At 48.4% G+C, this 12,584-nt stretch overlaps 1 protein-coding gene across 1 annotated transcript in view; it reads right to left on the reverse strand.

Annotated features, from left to right (window-relative positions):
* Mtor (mechanistic target of rapamycin kinase) overlaps positions 1 to 12,584 on the reverse strand; it is a 111,151-nt gene that overhangs the window by 14,740 nt on the left and 83,827 nt on the right. Inside the window, exons 40-50 of the mRNA XM_041643029.1 lie at positions 12,082 to 12,182; positions 11,535 to 11,631; positions 10,948 to 11,046; positions 10,618 to 10,740; positions 10,351 to 10,533; positions 9,327 to 9,461; positions 8,976 to 9,150; positions 5,296 to 5,431; positions 3,793 to 3,940; positions 2,128 to 2,250; positions 714 to 796 (exon numbers count right to left, since the gene is read on the reverse strand). Of these exons, the coding sequence (XP_041498963.1) occupies positions 714 to 796; positions 2,128 to 2,250; positions 3,793 to 3,940; positions 5,296 to 5,431; positions 8,976 to 9,150; positions 9,327 to 9,461; positions 10,351 to 10,533; positions 10,618 to 10,740; positions 10,948 to 11,046; positions 11,535 to 11,631; positions 12,082 to 12,182 (1,403 nt within the window). The remainder of the gene's footprint in view (positions 1 to 713; positions 797 to 2,127; positions 2,251 to 3,792; positions 3,941 to 5,295; positions 5,432 to 8,975; positions 9,151 to 9,326; positions 9,462 to 10,350; positions 10,534 to 10,617; positions 10,741 to 10,947; positions 11,047 to 11,534; positions 11,632 to 12,081; positions 12,183 to 12,584) is intronic.

Raw genomic sequence — 12,584 nt, forward strand, 5'->3', positions numbered from 1 at the left:
TATTGGTTAGAGGATAGGTGGGAGGAGTAAACAGATCAAAATGCTGGGAGGAAGAGGAAGTGAGGTCAGAGACTACACAGCTCTCCTCTCGGGAGCAGACGCCTGAGAGAGACGCCATGCCCTGCTCCCGGGATGAAGCTCCGACCCAGTATGGACATAGGCTAGAAGACGCCTGAGAGAGACGCCATGCCCCGCTCCCGGCATGAAGCTCCAACCCAGGATGGACTAGGCTAGAATCTTCCCGGTAAGACCGGTTCTCACAGATTGTTAGAGATGGGTTGATCGGGATGTGAGAATTAGCCTGTAAGTGCTGGAGCTAAAGGGCCAAGCAGTGCTTGAAAGAATACAGTGTCTGTGTAATTATTTCGGGGCATAAGCTAGCCGGGCAGGCGGCTGGGGTTCTGGGAATGCAGCCCCGCCACTCTTATTACTTCAGTATAAGATAAGGTTCTACTTTGGTTGGTTTCAATTATAGATGGAGAATGATCTGTCTTCAGTACAGTGGTGACTGAAGAGTCTGTTACAACAATGAATCACTTTGGGGACCCCTCCCTGCTGCAGGCACAGTCACCCTACATCTCAATAAAGCCATGCTTGCTTGCCCTTTAAAAAAATAAAATAGTCGTTTTCAATGGTCACAAATTTCACTAGAAGACAAAATGAAACCATTCAGAACAACTGGAGAGAGAAAGGCACAAATTAGATTCACTCACCTGTCTCCCAGGCCTAAAATGTATCCAACCATTGACATGACGGCTAAGGAGCGGGTATAGTTGGTTCTTCGGTCAAACCACACCTATAATACAAAAGCACCCGTGAATCAGTGTTCTATGAATCAGTAGCTTCAACAAAGTTAAGCGGTCCAGGACAGCTGTCCTTAGCTTCTACCGTAACAGTTAGGATGGATAACGGAACAAAGATCCCATTCATGATTATAAACTATGCCTTAGTATAAACTTTATCAGAAGTGTGCTGTGACGATGTAAGTGAAAATGTTCTCTCCTCGAGACTGTGAAGATAAACATCTTTCCAAGTTGTCTGCCATACTTAATATCATTTCAAAAAATGTTAACAGTGCTGTTTCTGATCCACACATCGGTCCTCAAACCTCTGTGGTAGAAAACAGAGATAGCCAATGTGAAGAGATGCGTGTTCCTAAGACAGGCAGAGAGCAACGAGATAGTCCTGGAATGGATTCCATGGGGAGATCAGATCAGTGTGTGAGCAAAGCACAGCATCTAGATGGTGGGAAGGCAGATGTTTACCCAGTGACAGCAGCAGACCACTAAAGACTTTTAAAAGCTGTATTTATTGGCTGGGCAGTGGTGGCTCACACTTTTAATCCCAGCACTCGGGAGGCAGAGGCAGGCAGATCTCTGTGAGTTCGAGGCTAGTCTGGTCTACAAGAGCTAGTTCCAGGTCAGGCCCCAAAGCTACAGAGAAACCCTGTCTCAAAAAACCAACCAACCAACCAACCAAACAAACAAACAAAAACCCTGTATTTATTTATTTGTGTATGTGTGTCTGGGAGTAAAGGGCAGAGGACAGCTTGTATGAGTTAGTTTTCTCCTTCTACCATGTGGTTTCCAGGGATTGAACTCAGCTTGTTAGAGAGTGAATTAACCTGCCAAGCTATCCCTCTGGCCCATTTTTATTTTATTTTTTAAGATTTATTTATTTATATGTGTTTGAGTGTTTTGCCTGCATGTATGTATGTGTACCACATATATGCCTGATACCTGAGATGGCCAGAAGGATGTTGGATCCCTGTGACTGGAGTTACAGATGGTTGTGAGCTGCCATGTGAGTTCTGGGAACTTAACTGAAGTCCTCTGCAAGAGTAGTTAGTGCTCTTAACCACTCAACACTTTCTCTAGTCCTCTCCACCCCAATACAGGGTCTAATATATAGCTCAGATTGTCTTAAAACTCTCTATGTAGCAAAGGATGGACTTAAATTCATGGTGATCCTCATGACTCAGTCTCCTAAATGCTGTGATTACAGGCAGGTTTCAGAAAGCTTTCCGTGAAAATTCCTCATCTAACCACAACAAAAATGACCACACCTCCTGTAATATGTGGGTATCTGTGGTGGCAGTAAGGCAGCCTGCAGAGCCCCAGGACATACCTCCGAGCTGGGGCTTTTCAGCCACAGTAGCTTGGCCAGGTCGTCCCCGGCTGTGTTGTTGACAGCATGCTCAAACACCTCCACCTTCTGCATCAGAGTCAGGTGATCATAGTCGGGAGCCATCTGAATCAGGACATAACCAGTCAGTGAAATGAGCCACAATAGGCAACTCACATTTAGAAGAACGGGGAGACAAGCGGAGTGGGGCTGATTTCACCAGCAATGGCAACAGAGAAAGGAAATAACAAGGGAAAGGAAAAAACAATGTGGTTGCTATTTTTTTTTTTTTTTTTAAATTTGGCAACACAAGGCTTTATTTTGTAGCCCTGGCTGTTCTGGGATTTGCTATGTAGATCAGGATGGCCTTGAACTCACGGCCAACTACTTGCCTCTGCCTTCCCAGTATTAGGATTAAAATCGTGCATCATTATGCCCAGCACTTTTTTTTTTAAATTTGAGACAGGGTTTCTCTGTGTAGCCCTGGCTGTCTTAGAACTCACTCTGTATGTCAGGCTGGCCTCGAGTTCATAGAGATCCTCCTGCCTCTGCCTTCCAAGTGCTGAGATTAAAGTGTGTGCCACCACCACCAGGCAAGGTTTTTATTTTTTATTTTTTTTTTTTTAAATATTTATTTATTTATTTATTATGTATACAATGTTCTGCCTACACGTACCCCTGCAGGCCAGAAGAGGGCACCAGGCCTCATTACAGATGGTTGTGAGCCACCATGTGGTTGCTGGGAATTGAACTCAGGATCTTTGAAAGAGCAGGCAATGCTCTTAACCACTGAGCCATCTCTCCAGCCCTGGGCAAGGTTTTTAATTTATTTTTTTTAAAATTGTCTTATTGTTTTGTGTGCATGTGGAGGTCAGAGGACATTTCTGGAAGTTGGTTCTCCCCTTCACTGTGGATTCTGCAGATCAGGCCTGTACAGCAGGGGCCTTTGCCCTGAACCTTCTTGCTGGCCCTCCTTTGTTTCTCAGCAGTTATCTGCGTTATGAGTTACTTCATTAAGCTTTTTCCGTAGTGATTTCCATGGACAGCTTTCTCAGTGGTACCCCACTGTTGGTACACTGTGAAAAGGTATTGCTGTTGGGCGGTGGTGGTGCACACCTTTAATCCCAGAACTTGGGAGACAGAGGCAGGTGGATCTCAAGTGAGTCTGTGGCTAGCCTGGTCTACAAAGCAAGTTCCAGGATAGACTGGAAGACAGAGAAACCCTGTTTTGAAAAAAAGCAAAAATAAAAAAACAAAAACAAAAAAAACAAGAAAAGAACCCCCCTTGCAAAAACAAACAAATAAACAAACAAAATGTACTCCTGTGACTGGTGTAACAAAAAGCTGAGCGGTTAATAGCTGAGCAGGAGGGATGTCAGGGCAGAGAGAGAACTCGACAGGGAAGAAGCAGCAGGAGCAGCATGGAGCGATGAGGTAATGAGCTACATGACAGAATGCAGATCAAAATAAATTTAGGAATTTAAGTTATAGAAGCTAGCAGGACAAGCCTAAGCTTAGGTTAAAGTTTCATAATTAACAGTAAGTCTTCATGTCATTATTTGTGAGCTGGTGGCCCCAAGAAATATCTGATTACGCTTCACCAGGTATGGGTGCCCTGGAGTGTGGGTATCCGTGAGGTCACGGGTGTTGGCATGGGGTGGCACGCACCCGCAGCATGATGCGATGCTCAATGTTCAGGAGGATCTTCTTCTTCTCCCTGTAGTCCCGGATGAGGGCGTGCAGGGTGTCGCAGTGGGGGACCCAGCCAATGAGGCCCGAGTTGGTAGACAGAGGGATGACTGCATATCTCTGGATACTGTGGCCACAGGAGAGGAAGGGGATTGCACAGTGAACAAAAGCACACCTTGGGTCAGCTTAGGACAAACAATGCCTTTGGTGAGCTACCCAGAAGATGCCATGGAAGCCAGAGTGGTCCTCAACTTGCTTCACAGACTCGGCTCTGCGGAGGAAGCTCTGAAAGGCTACATTGAGAGCTAAAGTAACTTAGAGGAACAGCCACAGACTAAGAGACAGAGCCGCAGCAGGGAGTTTCACTGGCCTGGGTCTGGGGGAAACATCAAATTTGTAGACCCCTGAGTCTAATCTTCGAGGCATTACCTTCTGAGTTCTTGTAGCTCACTAAAGGTGTTAATTACACAATGGAACAAAACATCTGGAGAAGCTTCTTTGCTGGGCACCTTAGTGTTCCTTGTCAGACACTTAAACATCAGTTTCGTTTTGCTTTGTTTGAGAGTGGGTTTCTCTGCCAGGTGGTGGTGCACGCCTTTAATCCCAGCACTCAGGAAGCAGAGGCAGGTGGATCTCTGTGAGTTTGTGATGGAGGAGGGTCACCTGTCTATGTGTTACTTTCATTGGTTAATAAAGAAACTGCCTTGGCCCTTTGATAGGACAGAAAATTAGGTAGGCGGAGTAAACAGAACAGGATGCTGGGTAGAAGGCAATGAGGCAGACGCCGTAGCCTTCCTCTCCAAGATGGACATAGGTTAAGAATCTTCCCCGGTAAGCCACCATCTCGTGGTGCTACACACATTATTAGAAATGGGTTAGTCAAGATGTGAGAGTTAGCCAGTAAGAGGCTGAAACTAATGGGCCAGGCAGTGTTTAAAAGAATACAATTTGTGTGTTGTTATTTCCGGGGCTAAGCTAGCTGTGCGGGAGCCGGGTGGGAATGCAGCCCGCTGCTCCATCTACAAGTTCGAGGTCAGCCTGGTCTACCAGAGTGCTAGTTCCAAGACAGGCTCCAAAGCTACAGAGAAAAACAAACAAACAAACAAACAAAAAAGAGTGGGTTTCTCTAAGTAGCCCTGGCTGGTCTGGAGCCTGTTAAGAGCAGGCATGCAGCAATCCTGCCCCTGCCTCTGTTTCTTGAGTGCTGGGATTATAGGTGTATGCCACCATACTGAGTTATTTTTGTTTCACAACAGGGGGTCATATATAGTTCAGGTTGGCCTCAAGCTCTCTCTAGGCTAGCTTTGAATTCTTGATCCTTGTGTCTCTACCTCCCAAGCTCTAGGACTACAGGCATGTGCCATTGGACCTGACTCAGGCACTTAATTTTACTAAGTTTGTGAAGATACCTGATTCCAGAGACAGCGGAGGAGGGAATGTGAAGAACTCTGAGAGCTCAGCCTCTCACAGCGCTCTGAATACCTGAGATTCTTCCGAAGAGAAGTTGGGTCATTGGCCAGGAGCGTGTTCACCAGGCCAAAGAGCTGCATCACTCGCTCGTCCTGCCGCAGATCTTCGTGGCCTTTCAGGAGAAAAACAAACTCGTGCCCATTGCTGCCTGCAAGAAACAGGGGAGCAACTGAAGCAGGCCAGAGCTGCTCACATCACTCCCAAGACCACTAGCTTATTCCTAAGGTCCCCAGAACTCTCTCCCGTCCTAGTCACACTGTCCCCACAGACAAGCACATACACATCCCTGAACTGAGGGAAGAACAGCTCTGCTTTCATTGGTCCCCAACAATCAACGCTGCTTAGTTAAAACAAAACCTATTTTATGAGGACTGGGAATGACGGGTTGAGACCCTAGAGGTTCCCTGTTCTCCTCTGTCCTTTCCTGACTCCTACAGGCCGCATCACCTGGGCTCCAGTGGAATATGCCCAATGGGAGAACCAGCAGGGGGCCAGGAACTGTGAAGAGGGACAGGTCAGGGGATCTGCCCCATAACTGGGGCTGGGCAAGTAAGTCTGGGGTGGGGTGGGGTGGGGGAGGAGCAGCTAAGTAGCATTGGAGCCTGTCCTGGCACTAGCTTTGTAGACCAGGCTGGCTTTGAACTCACAGAGATCAGCCTGCCTCTGTGAGTGCTGGGATTAATGGTTTGCACCATGACCTTTAAAAAGGTAAGAGTTCCTTCTTAAGCTTCTCTCTCTCTGTTTTTTAAAGAGACAGGGTCTCATGGAGTCCATTCTGACCTTGAATTTGTAATGATCCTCCCAGTCTTTGCCTCTGGAATACTAGTTTATGTGTGCCACCAAGCCTGGTTTATATTGTCCCATAGTTCCAACTCAGGGTGCTGTGCATGAAAGGCATGCAGCTACCAACTGAACAATATTCATAGCATCTCCATTAAATACTAAAGGCCATCACTGGTGGGACCATGATTGATTGACGGGGGTGAATAATCACTGTGCTCAAGAAGCAAGCATTATTTTTTTAAAGGTTTGTTGTTTTTACACATATGTATGAATCTTGTGAGCATATGTGTCCAGGTGCTCATGGAAGCCAAGAGTTTCAGATCCCTATGAACCTGAGATCTCTCAGCCCCTAGATAGATGGCTCTAAAGCTAAGAGCCTGTACTGTTCCTACAGGGAACACAAGTTCTGTTCCCAGCAGCTCACAACTCTCTGTGACTCAGGTTCATAGGGATCTGAAACTCTTGGCTCATGGGGGGCTGGAGAGATGGCTCAGTGGTTAAGAGCACTGGCTGTTCTTCCAGAGGTTCTGAGTTCAATTCCCAGCAACCACATGGTGGCTCACAACCATCTGTAATGAAATCTGGTGCCCTCTTCTGGCGTGTGGGCATACATGGAGGCAGAATGTTGTATACATAAGAAATAAATAAATCTTTAAAAAAAAAAAAAAAGAGCCATCTATCTAGTCCAGAAACAAGCCTTATTAAGGGTGAGAAAGGTGGTGAGGCATGCCTGTAATCTCAGCACTTGGGAGGCAGAGGCAAGTGGATCTCTGTGCTCTGTGAGTTCAAGGCCAGCCTGGTCTACAAAGTGAGTTCCAGGACAGCCAGAACTCTGACCTTATCTCAAAAAACAAAACAAAGAGTGAGAGAGTAAACCAGGCATAGTGATGAACGCCTTTAATCCCAGCACTCTGGAGGCAGAGGTAAAGCCAATCTCTGAGAGTTTGAGGCCACCCTGGTCTATATCATGAGCTTCAGGACAGATGGGGCTACATAGTGAGACCCTATCTCAAAAAATCTCTCATGATTTGGGTTCTCCTTATTTAGCTTCTCTAGGATCACTAATCATGGGCTCAATGTCCTTTATTTATGGCTAGAAACCGGCTGACGAGGGAGGGGGACTTGATTGGGGGAGGGGGAGGGAAATGGGAGGCAGTGGCGGGGAAGAGACAGAAATCTTTAATAAAATAAATATAAAAAAAATCTCCCATGAACAAACGAATATATAAATAAACAAATGTGAGGAAGGATGTGAGCACAGTCTGGCTGAGACATCTGTCACCACACTGATCCCTGGTTCCAGGGTTGGTTTGGATCATCTAGCTGGCTGGGCAGGTGTCCCTTTCCTCTATTACTGTCCCTCTCAAAGCCATTCACTCTGTCCAGGAGGAGCAGCTGAGCTCCCTGTTAGGCCCTCCACAAGCTCTCAGGAGTGAGAAAGCTGGACTGGACAGCCGGCTTATCAGCTGAGAGTGTTTGCTGTGCATGGAGAGGTGGCTCAGTGGGTAAGAGCACTGGCTGTTCTTCCAGAGGACCCAGGTTCAGTTCCCAGCACCCATCATGGCAGCTCATAACCATCATAACTCCAATTCCAGGGGACCCGACACCCTCTGCTGGTCTCTGTAGGCATGAATGTGGTGCGGAGGCATACACACAGGCAAAATATGCATACACATCAAGGAGGGGGGAATGGGGTCAGGGAGGGAGGAAGAGGAAGAAGAAAGAGGAAGGGAGTAGGAGGGAGGGAAGGAGAGAGAAGATAAAAGGAGAAAGAGGAGGGAGGGAGAGGATGAAAGAGAGCAAGTGCTGAGTAATTATGAGGAATCAGAGGCCCCATCCCAGCATCCACACAACTAATCAGGGACCTTGTAACCCTACTTCCAAGGTGGAGCTGAGACAGGAGGTTTGCTGGGACTTAGTTGCTTTCAGCTTAGCTGAGAAAATGAGAGCCTCAGAGCCTGATATTCAGGGAGAGATCCTATTTTAAAAAGGATCGAGCAGAGTTATAGAGACACTTGATGCCCTCTTCTGTCTTCATTTAAGACACTATTCACATACAAATACAATCAGAAACACAGCAGTGGTGGCACACGCCTTTAATCCTAGTACTTGGGAGGCAGAGGCAGGCGGATCTCTGTGAGTTCAAGGCTAGCCTGGTCTACAGAGCTAGTTCCAGGACAGGTTCCAAAGCTACAAAGAAACCCTGTCTCGAAAAACAAAAAAACAAAAAACAAAACAAAAAAACAAAACCCAATCAGAAACACACACACACACTCAGTGAGGAAGCCAGGCCTGGAGGTACATGCTTGCGATACAAGTACTTGGAAGGCAAAGGAGGAGTGCCTCAAATTTGTGGCCAACCTGAGCTACATACACAGTGAGTACAGGGCAGTCAGGAATACAGAATGAGGCCCAGTTCCAACACCCTCTTGCTTCTCTAAAAGGGCAAGAGACCTCACAGAGCTTGAACAGAGCTCTTGGGCCTCCCTTAACTGGTCCAGGCTGGCAGCACTCGGTTCCTAAAACAACTTCAGAGGCAGCTTCATGGTAACACAGTCTACTGTGAGAAGCCAAGTTCAGCCTGCTCATTTCGGACAAGGACGGTAAACCAGGAACATCCAAGAGCACAAAAGCTGTCGTTGTAACAGCTTGTCATAGTCCATGTTTACCTCAGATGCCTTTCTTGGCACCATCAGTTTCCCGTAGCTTCCCACCACAACCGAATGATCAGACAAGGGCAGCGGTCTGCTGCTCACTCAACAAGTGCAGCACTGGGCAAAGGAGGAGACTCACTGTCCTCCCTCTCCCTTCTGACAGAGATGGGGCTGCCGCAGGGAAAATAGCAGGCAAACATTTCAAAAGAAAGGCGGGAACTGAGGCAGGATAGAGGAGGTGAACTCAGTCCTTACCCATCAGGGTCAACTTCCGGGGCCTCTGCTTGGACGTGATGACTTGCAGAGATGGGGCTATGGACTGAATGCGGATGATTGGCTGGTTGGGGTCATAGGTTCCTGGCACAGCCAATTCTAGGTCCCGGCACATCAGAAGTTTGGGGGAAACATACTGCAGCTCCAGGGATGTGAGCTGTGAACAGTTAGGAAAGGATTTAGACTTCCGCCTTTCAAGGGGAACTGAAAAGGAATTTAAGCATTTTTCTTTCATTAAACGGCAGTAAGCGGTTGCTTGTCCTAAAGTCTTCAGCATGAGTGAAGGCTGATGCACAGGATCAGCTCACAAGGCACTCTGCCTCAAGAGCCTACCTGGGGTAACTGCTTGGAGATCCGCCTGAACACGTGATAATAGAGGTCCCAGGCTTGGGTGAGGTCCTTGACGTTCCCTGATTTCATGTACTTCCTGCACCATTCCTGTGCCTCCATTAAATCGCGACCATACGCCTGAGAAGCAAGCAGGGAAAAGTTTCAAGTTACCAAAGTAGCTCAATCCCCTAGCAGACCACACAGATGCCAAGGGTGCCGGAGGGGGTAAAAGCTACCAAGAGGGGATAGCTGAGCAGAAGGGGCTGAGCAGTCCCAACCTTGGAGCTCCCAGGGCATGAATGAGGGTGACCTAACCACAAAGGGGGATTTGGGGAGAATAAGATGGCCTCTAGAGGAATTTCTGTTAAAATTTCAGCAGCTGAGGGAGTGGCTGGGTGGGGCAGTACTTGCCCGTTATGTGTGAGGTCCTGAGTTTGATCCTACCCCTCAGCATGTCAAGAAAATGAAAATAATTTAAGGGGCTAGAGAGATGGCTCAGTGGTTAAGCACACTGGCTATTCTTCCAGGTCTTGAGGTCACTTTCCAGCCCCCACATGGAGGGTCACAACATCTGTAACTGTACTCCCATGGAACTAATACCCTCTTCTGGTGTATACAGATGCAGACAAAACACTCATATACATAAATAAATAAATCTTTAAAAAAAAAGGCCAATACTATTTTTTTTTTTTTAAATAGAAGGATTGGCCAGGTAGTGGTGGCTCACACCTTTATCCCTGCACAGGCAGAGGCAGGCGGATCTCTGTGAGTCCAAGGCCTGGTCTACAAAGTAAGTTTCAGGACAACCAGGGCTATTATGCAGAGAAAGAAAAAAGAAAAGAAAAGAAAGAAGGAAAGATTGTTGTAATGACTATATTTCTAATGTTTTGTTTTGCTTTGTTTTTCTGGGCATGAGTTAGTTCTAGGTCTAGGCTGGCCTTGAATTGCAATTCTCCTGCCCAGAGCATTGGGGCGACAGTTTCCTAACAGTCTGGTGAGGCCATGTCCTGCCACTCTCAGCCCGTACCTGGTTAAAGGATGTTTCCTTCAGAGTCTGGGGGCCCCGCTCCATCATAGCATGCAAGGGCTCCAGCACCTCAAACATGCCTTTCACATTCCTCTCCCCAAAATACAAGCGTGATGCCTCTTCCAGGCCTTCATGCCACATCTCGTGCCAGAGGATGGCGACTCGAATTAGCTCTTCGCTCACCTGGATCAAGGGGAGAAGGAAGGAGGCACAGGTGAGCTACGATTGGGAACATGCGACTTGGAGACAGTAGAGAGACTCACTCACCATCATGGCTTGCTGGACCAGGGTGTTACTGTGCTCACACATGTTCTTCAGGATCTTGTTGGCTGCATTGTGGCGGGCTGTTGTGGTAGACTTGGAAGCCACCGTTAGGGGGTAGATGAGGGCCTGAAGCAAACAGAGGAACACTTGCAAAGGGACTGGGATACGGAACTGATGTGCTTTAAGGAGGATGGCAAAGAAGTGCTGAGGACAGCATTAGCCTGTGGACGTTAGGAAAGGGGCCACTGCATTGGGAGAGGAGGGCCCTGCTCACTGTCGATTCCACCAGCACTGTGTGGGGCACTGGCTCTCAGTCCCGGGGCTGGCACGTACCTGGGGGTGGTAGCGACCAATGTCTGTAAGAAGCTGGTGAATGAGCCGGCCCACCAAGGGTCTGGGTGTGTCGATCCTTGCAATGAGCTGGGGTATAACCTGGCATGCAGGAAGATGCACAGCACGTGAGGCAAGGAAAGAAGACTGATGTCCGAGCCGGGCGGTGGTGGCGCACGCCTTTAATCCCAGCACTCGGGAGGCAGAGGCAGGCGGATCTCTGTGAGTTCGAGACCAGCCTGGTCTACAGAGCTAGTTCCAGGACAGGCTCCAAAGCCACAGAGAAACCCTGTCTCGAAAAACCAAAAAAAAAAAAAAAAAAAAAAAAAAAAAAAAAAAAAAAAAAAGACTGATGTCCGAGACAAGGTCTCATGTGGCCTAGGCTTGTCACGATCCCTCTGCCTCCATCTCCCCTGTGCTGGGATTTCAGGCATATGCTTTGACTTAGCAGGTCTTCGGGAGAATCTGTAGTCTGGAGCTTGGGACCAAGCTTACGACACAGGCTGCCTTGCTACTGGGACCACTGGTGATTTCAAGAGGACACAAACGGGATGGACTGTGACCCACACCCACTGACACCAGGTTCTCACCTGCAACCAAGTGTCAATCTGTATGGCCTTCACCCCTTCCACCAAGGCTTCATTGACATCTGGCCAATGACCATAATCAAACCACAAGGTGAGGACTCTGGGGAGACAGGAGAGAGTCACAGGAACTGAGTTTCCTAGCTTGTCTGCTTTCCCCTTGAAGGCTGTGATGGGGACAGAGCCTGGGAGGGACCTCTAAGGATTCATCCCAAGGTTTTGTCCCAGGTCTGTCAGGGTCATTGAGGTACAAGCTCAGTCGCAGAGATGAGGGGGCAGGGTCTGTGCACGTAGAAGGAGGAGTCTGGAGGATGGGCACTGAAAGGCTGGTGAGTCTGACAGTCCCCAGGATGAATGGGAGGCGGCCTCCCCCATCTCACTCCATCTTCACAGCTCCCAGCCTCACAAGTGAGGTCTGGTTGGCTGTCGTGTCTCAGGGGACAAGAGAAGAAAGGCCCATATGCTGACTGTACTGTCCTGACCAGAGGTGGAGTACAAAGACACCTCTACGTCCTGCCACTGATAAGGCCTCAGAAGAATCCTCCCTCCATACCTGAGTGTATCCTGCAGGTTGTTGCCTCTCGACAAGGAGATAGAACGGAAGAAGCCCTGGACGGCAGGGACAGTGTACAGCAAGAGGGTTTTGGACAAATCCTGTGGGGATATAAGTGCGCCACTGACTCTGCTTCTCAGCTCTCGTCTGTGAAGCAGGCACAGCTGTACACTGATGGCGCCCGCTCAGAGGGCGGTTAGGAGTGTGAGGAAACTCATGCCTGGGGCTAACAGCATTCAGAATGCATCCCACAGTAGCCACTGCTTTCCAAATCATAGTGCGGCTTCCTGACAGGGCCGTAGGAGTGGAGTGGAGGCTCTAAACACGCTGTTCTCTGAACTTGTTGGCTGCTCTGTTGCAGTCTGGACTGACAGGCCCAAGGGAGGGAGACAGGGGAAGTGCAAGGCTCTGTCCTCAGAGTGGCCCTGCAGCTGTGGCAGCCACCCCCACACAGGACAGTGCATTAAGGGGATGAGCTCATCTCTGTGGGAAGCAAGGAGCCT

The sequence above is a fragment of the Microtus oregoni genome, unplaced genomic scaffold (assembly GCF_018167655.1).
Source record: "Microtus oregoni isolate MIOR12 unplaced genomic scaffold, Mior012 000081F_ref0000091, whole genome shotgun sequence".
NCBI lineage: Eukaryota > Metazoa > Chordata > Mammalia > Rodentia > Cricetidae > Microtus > Microtus oregoni.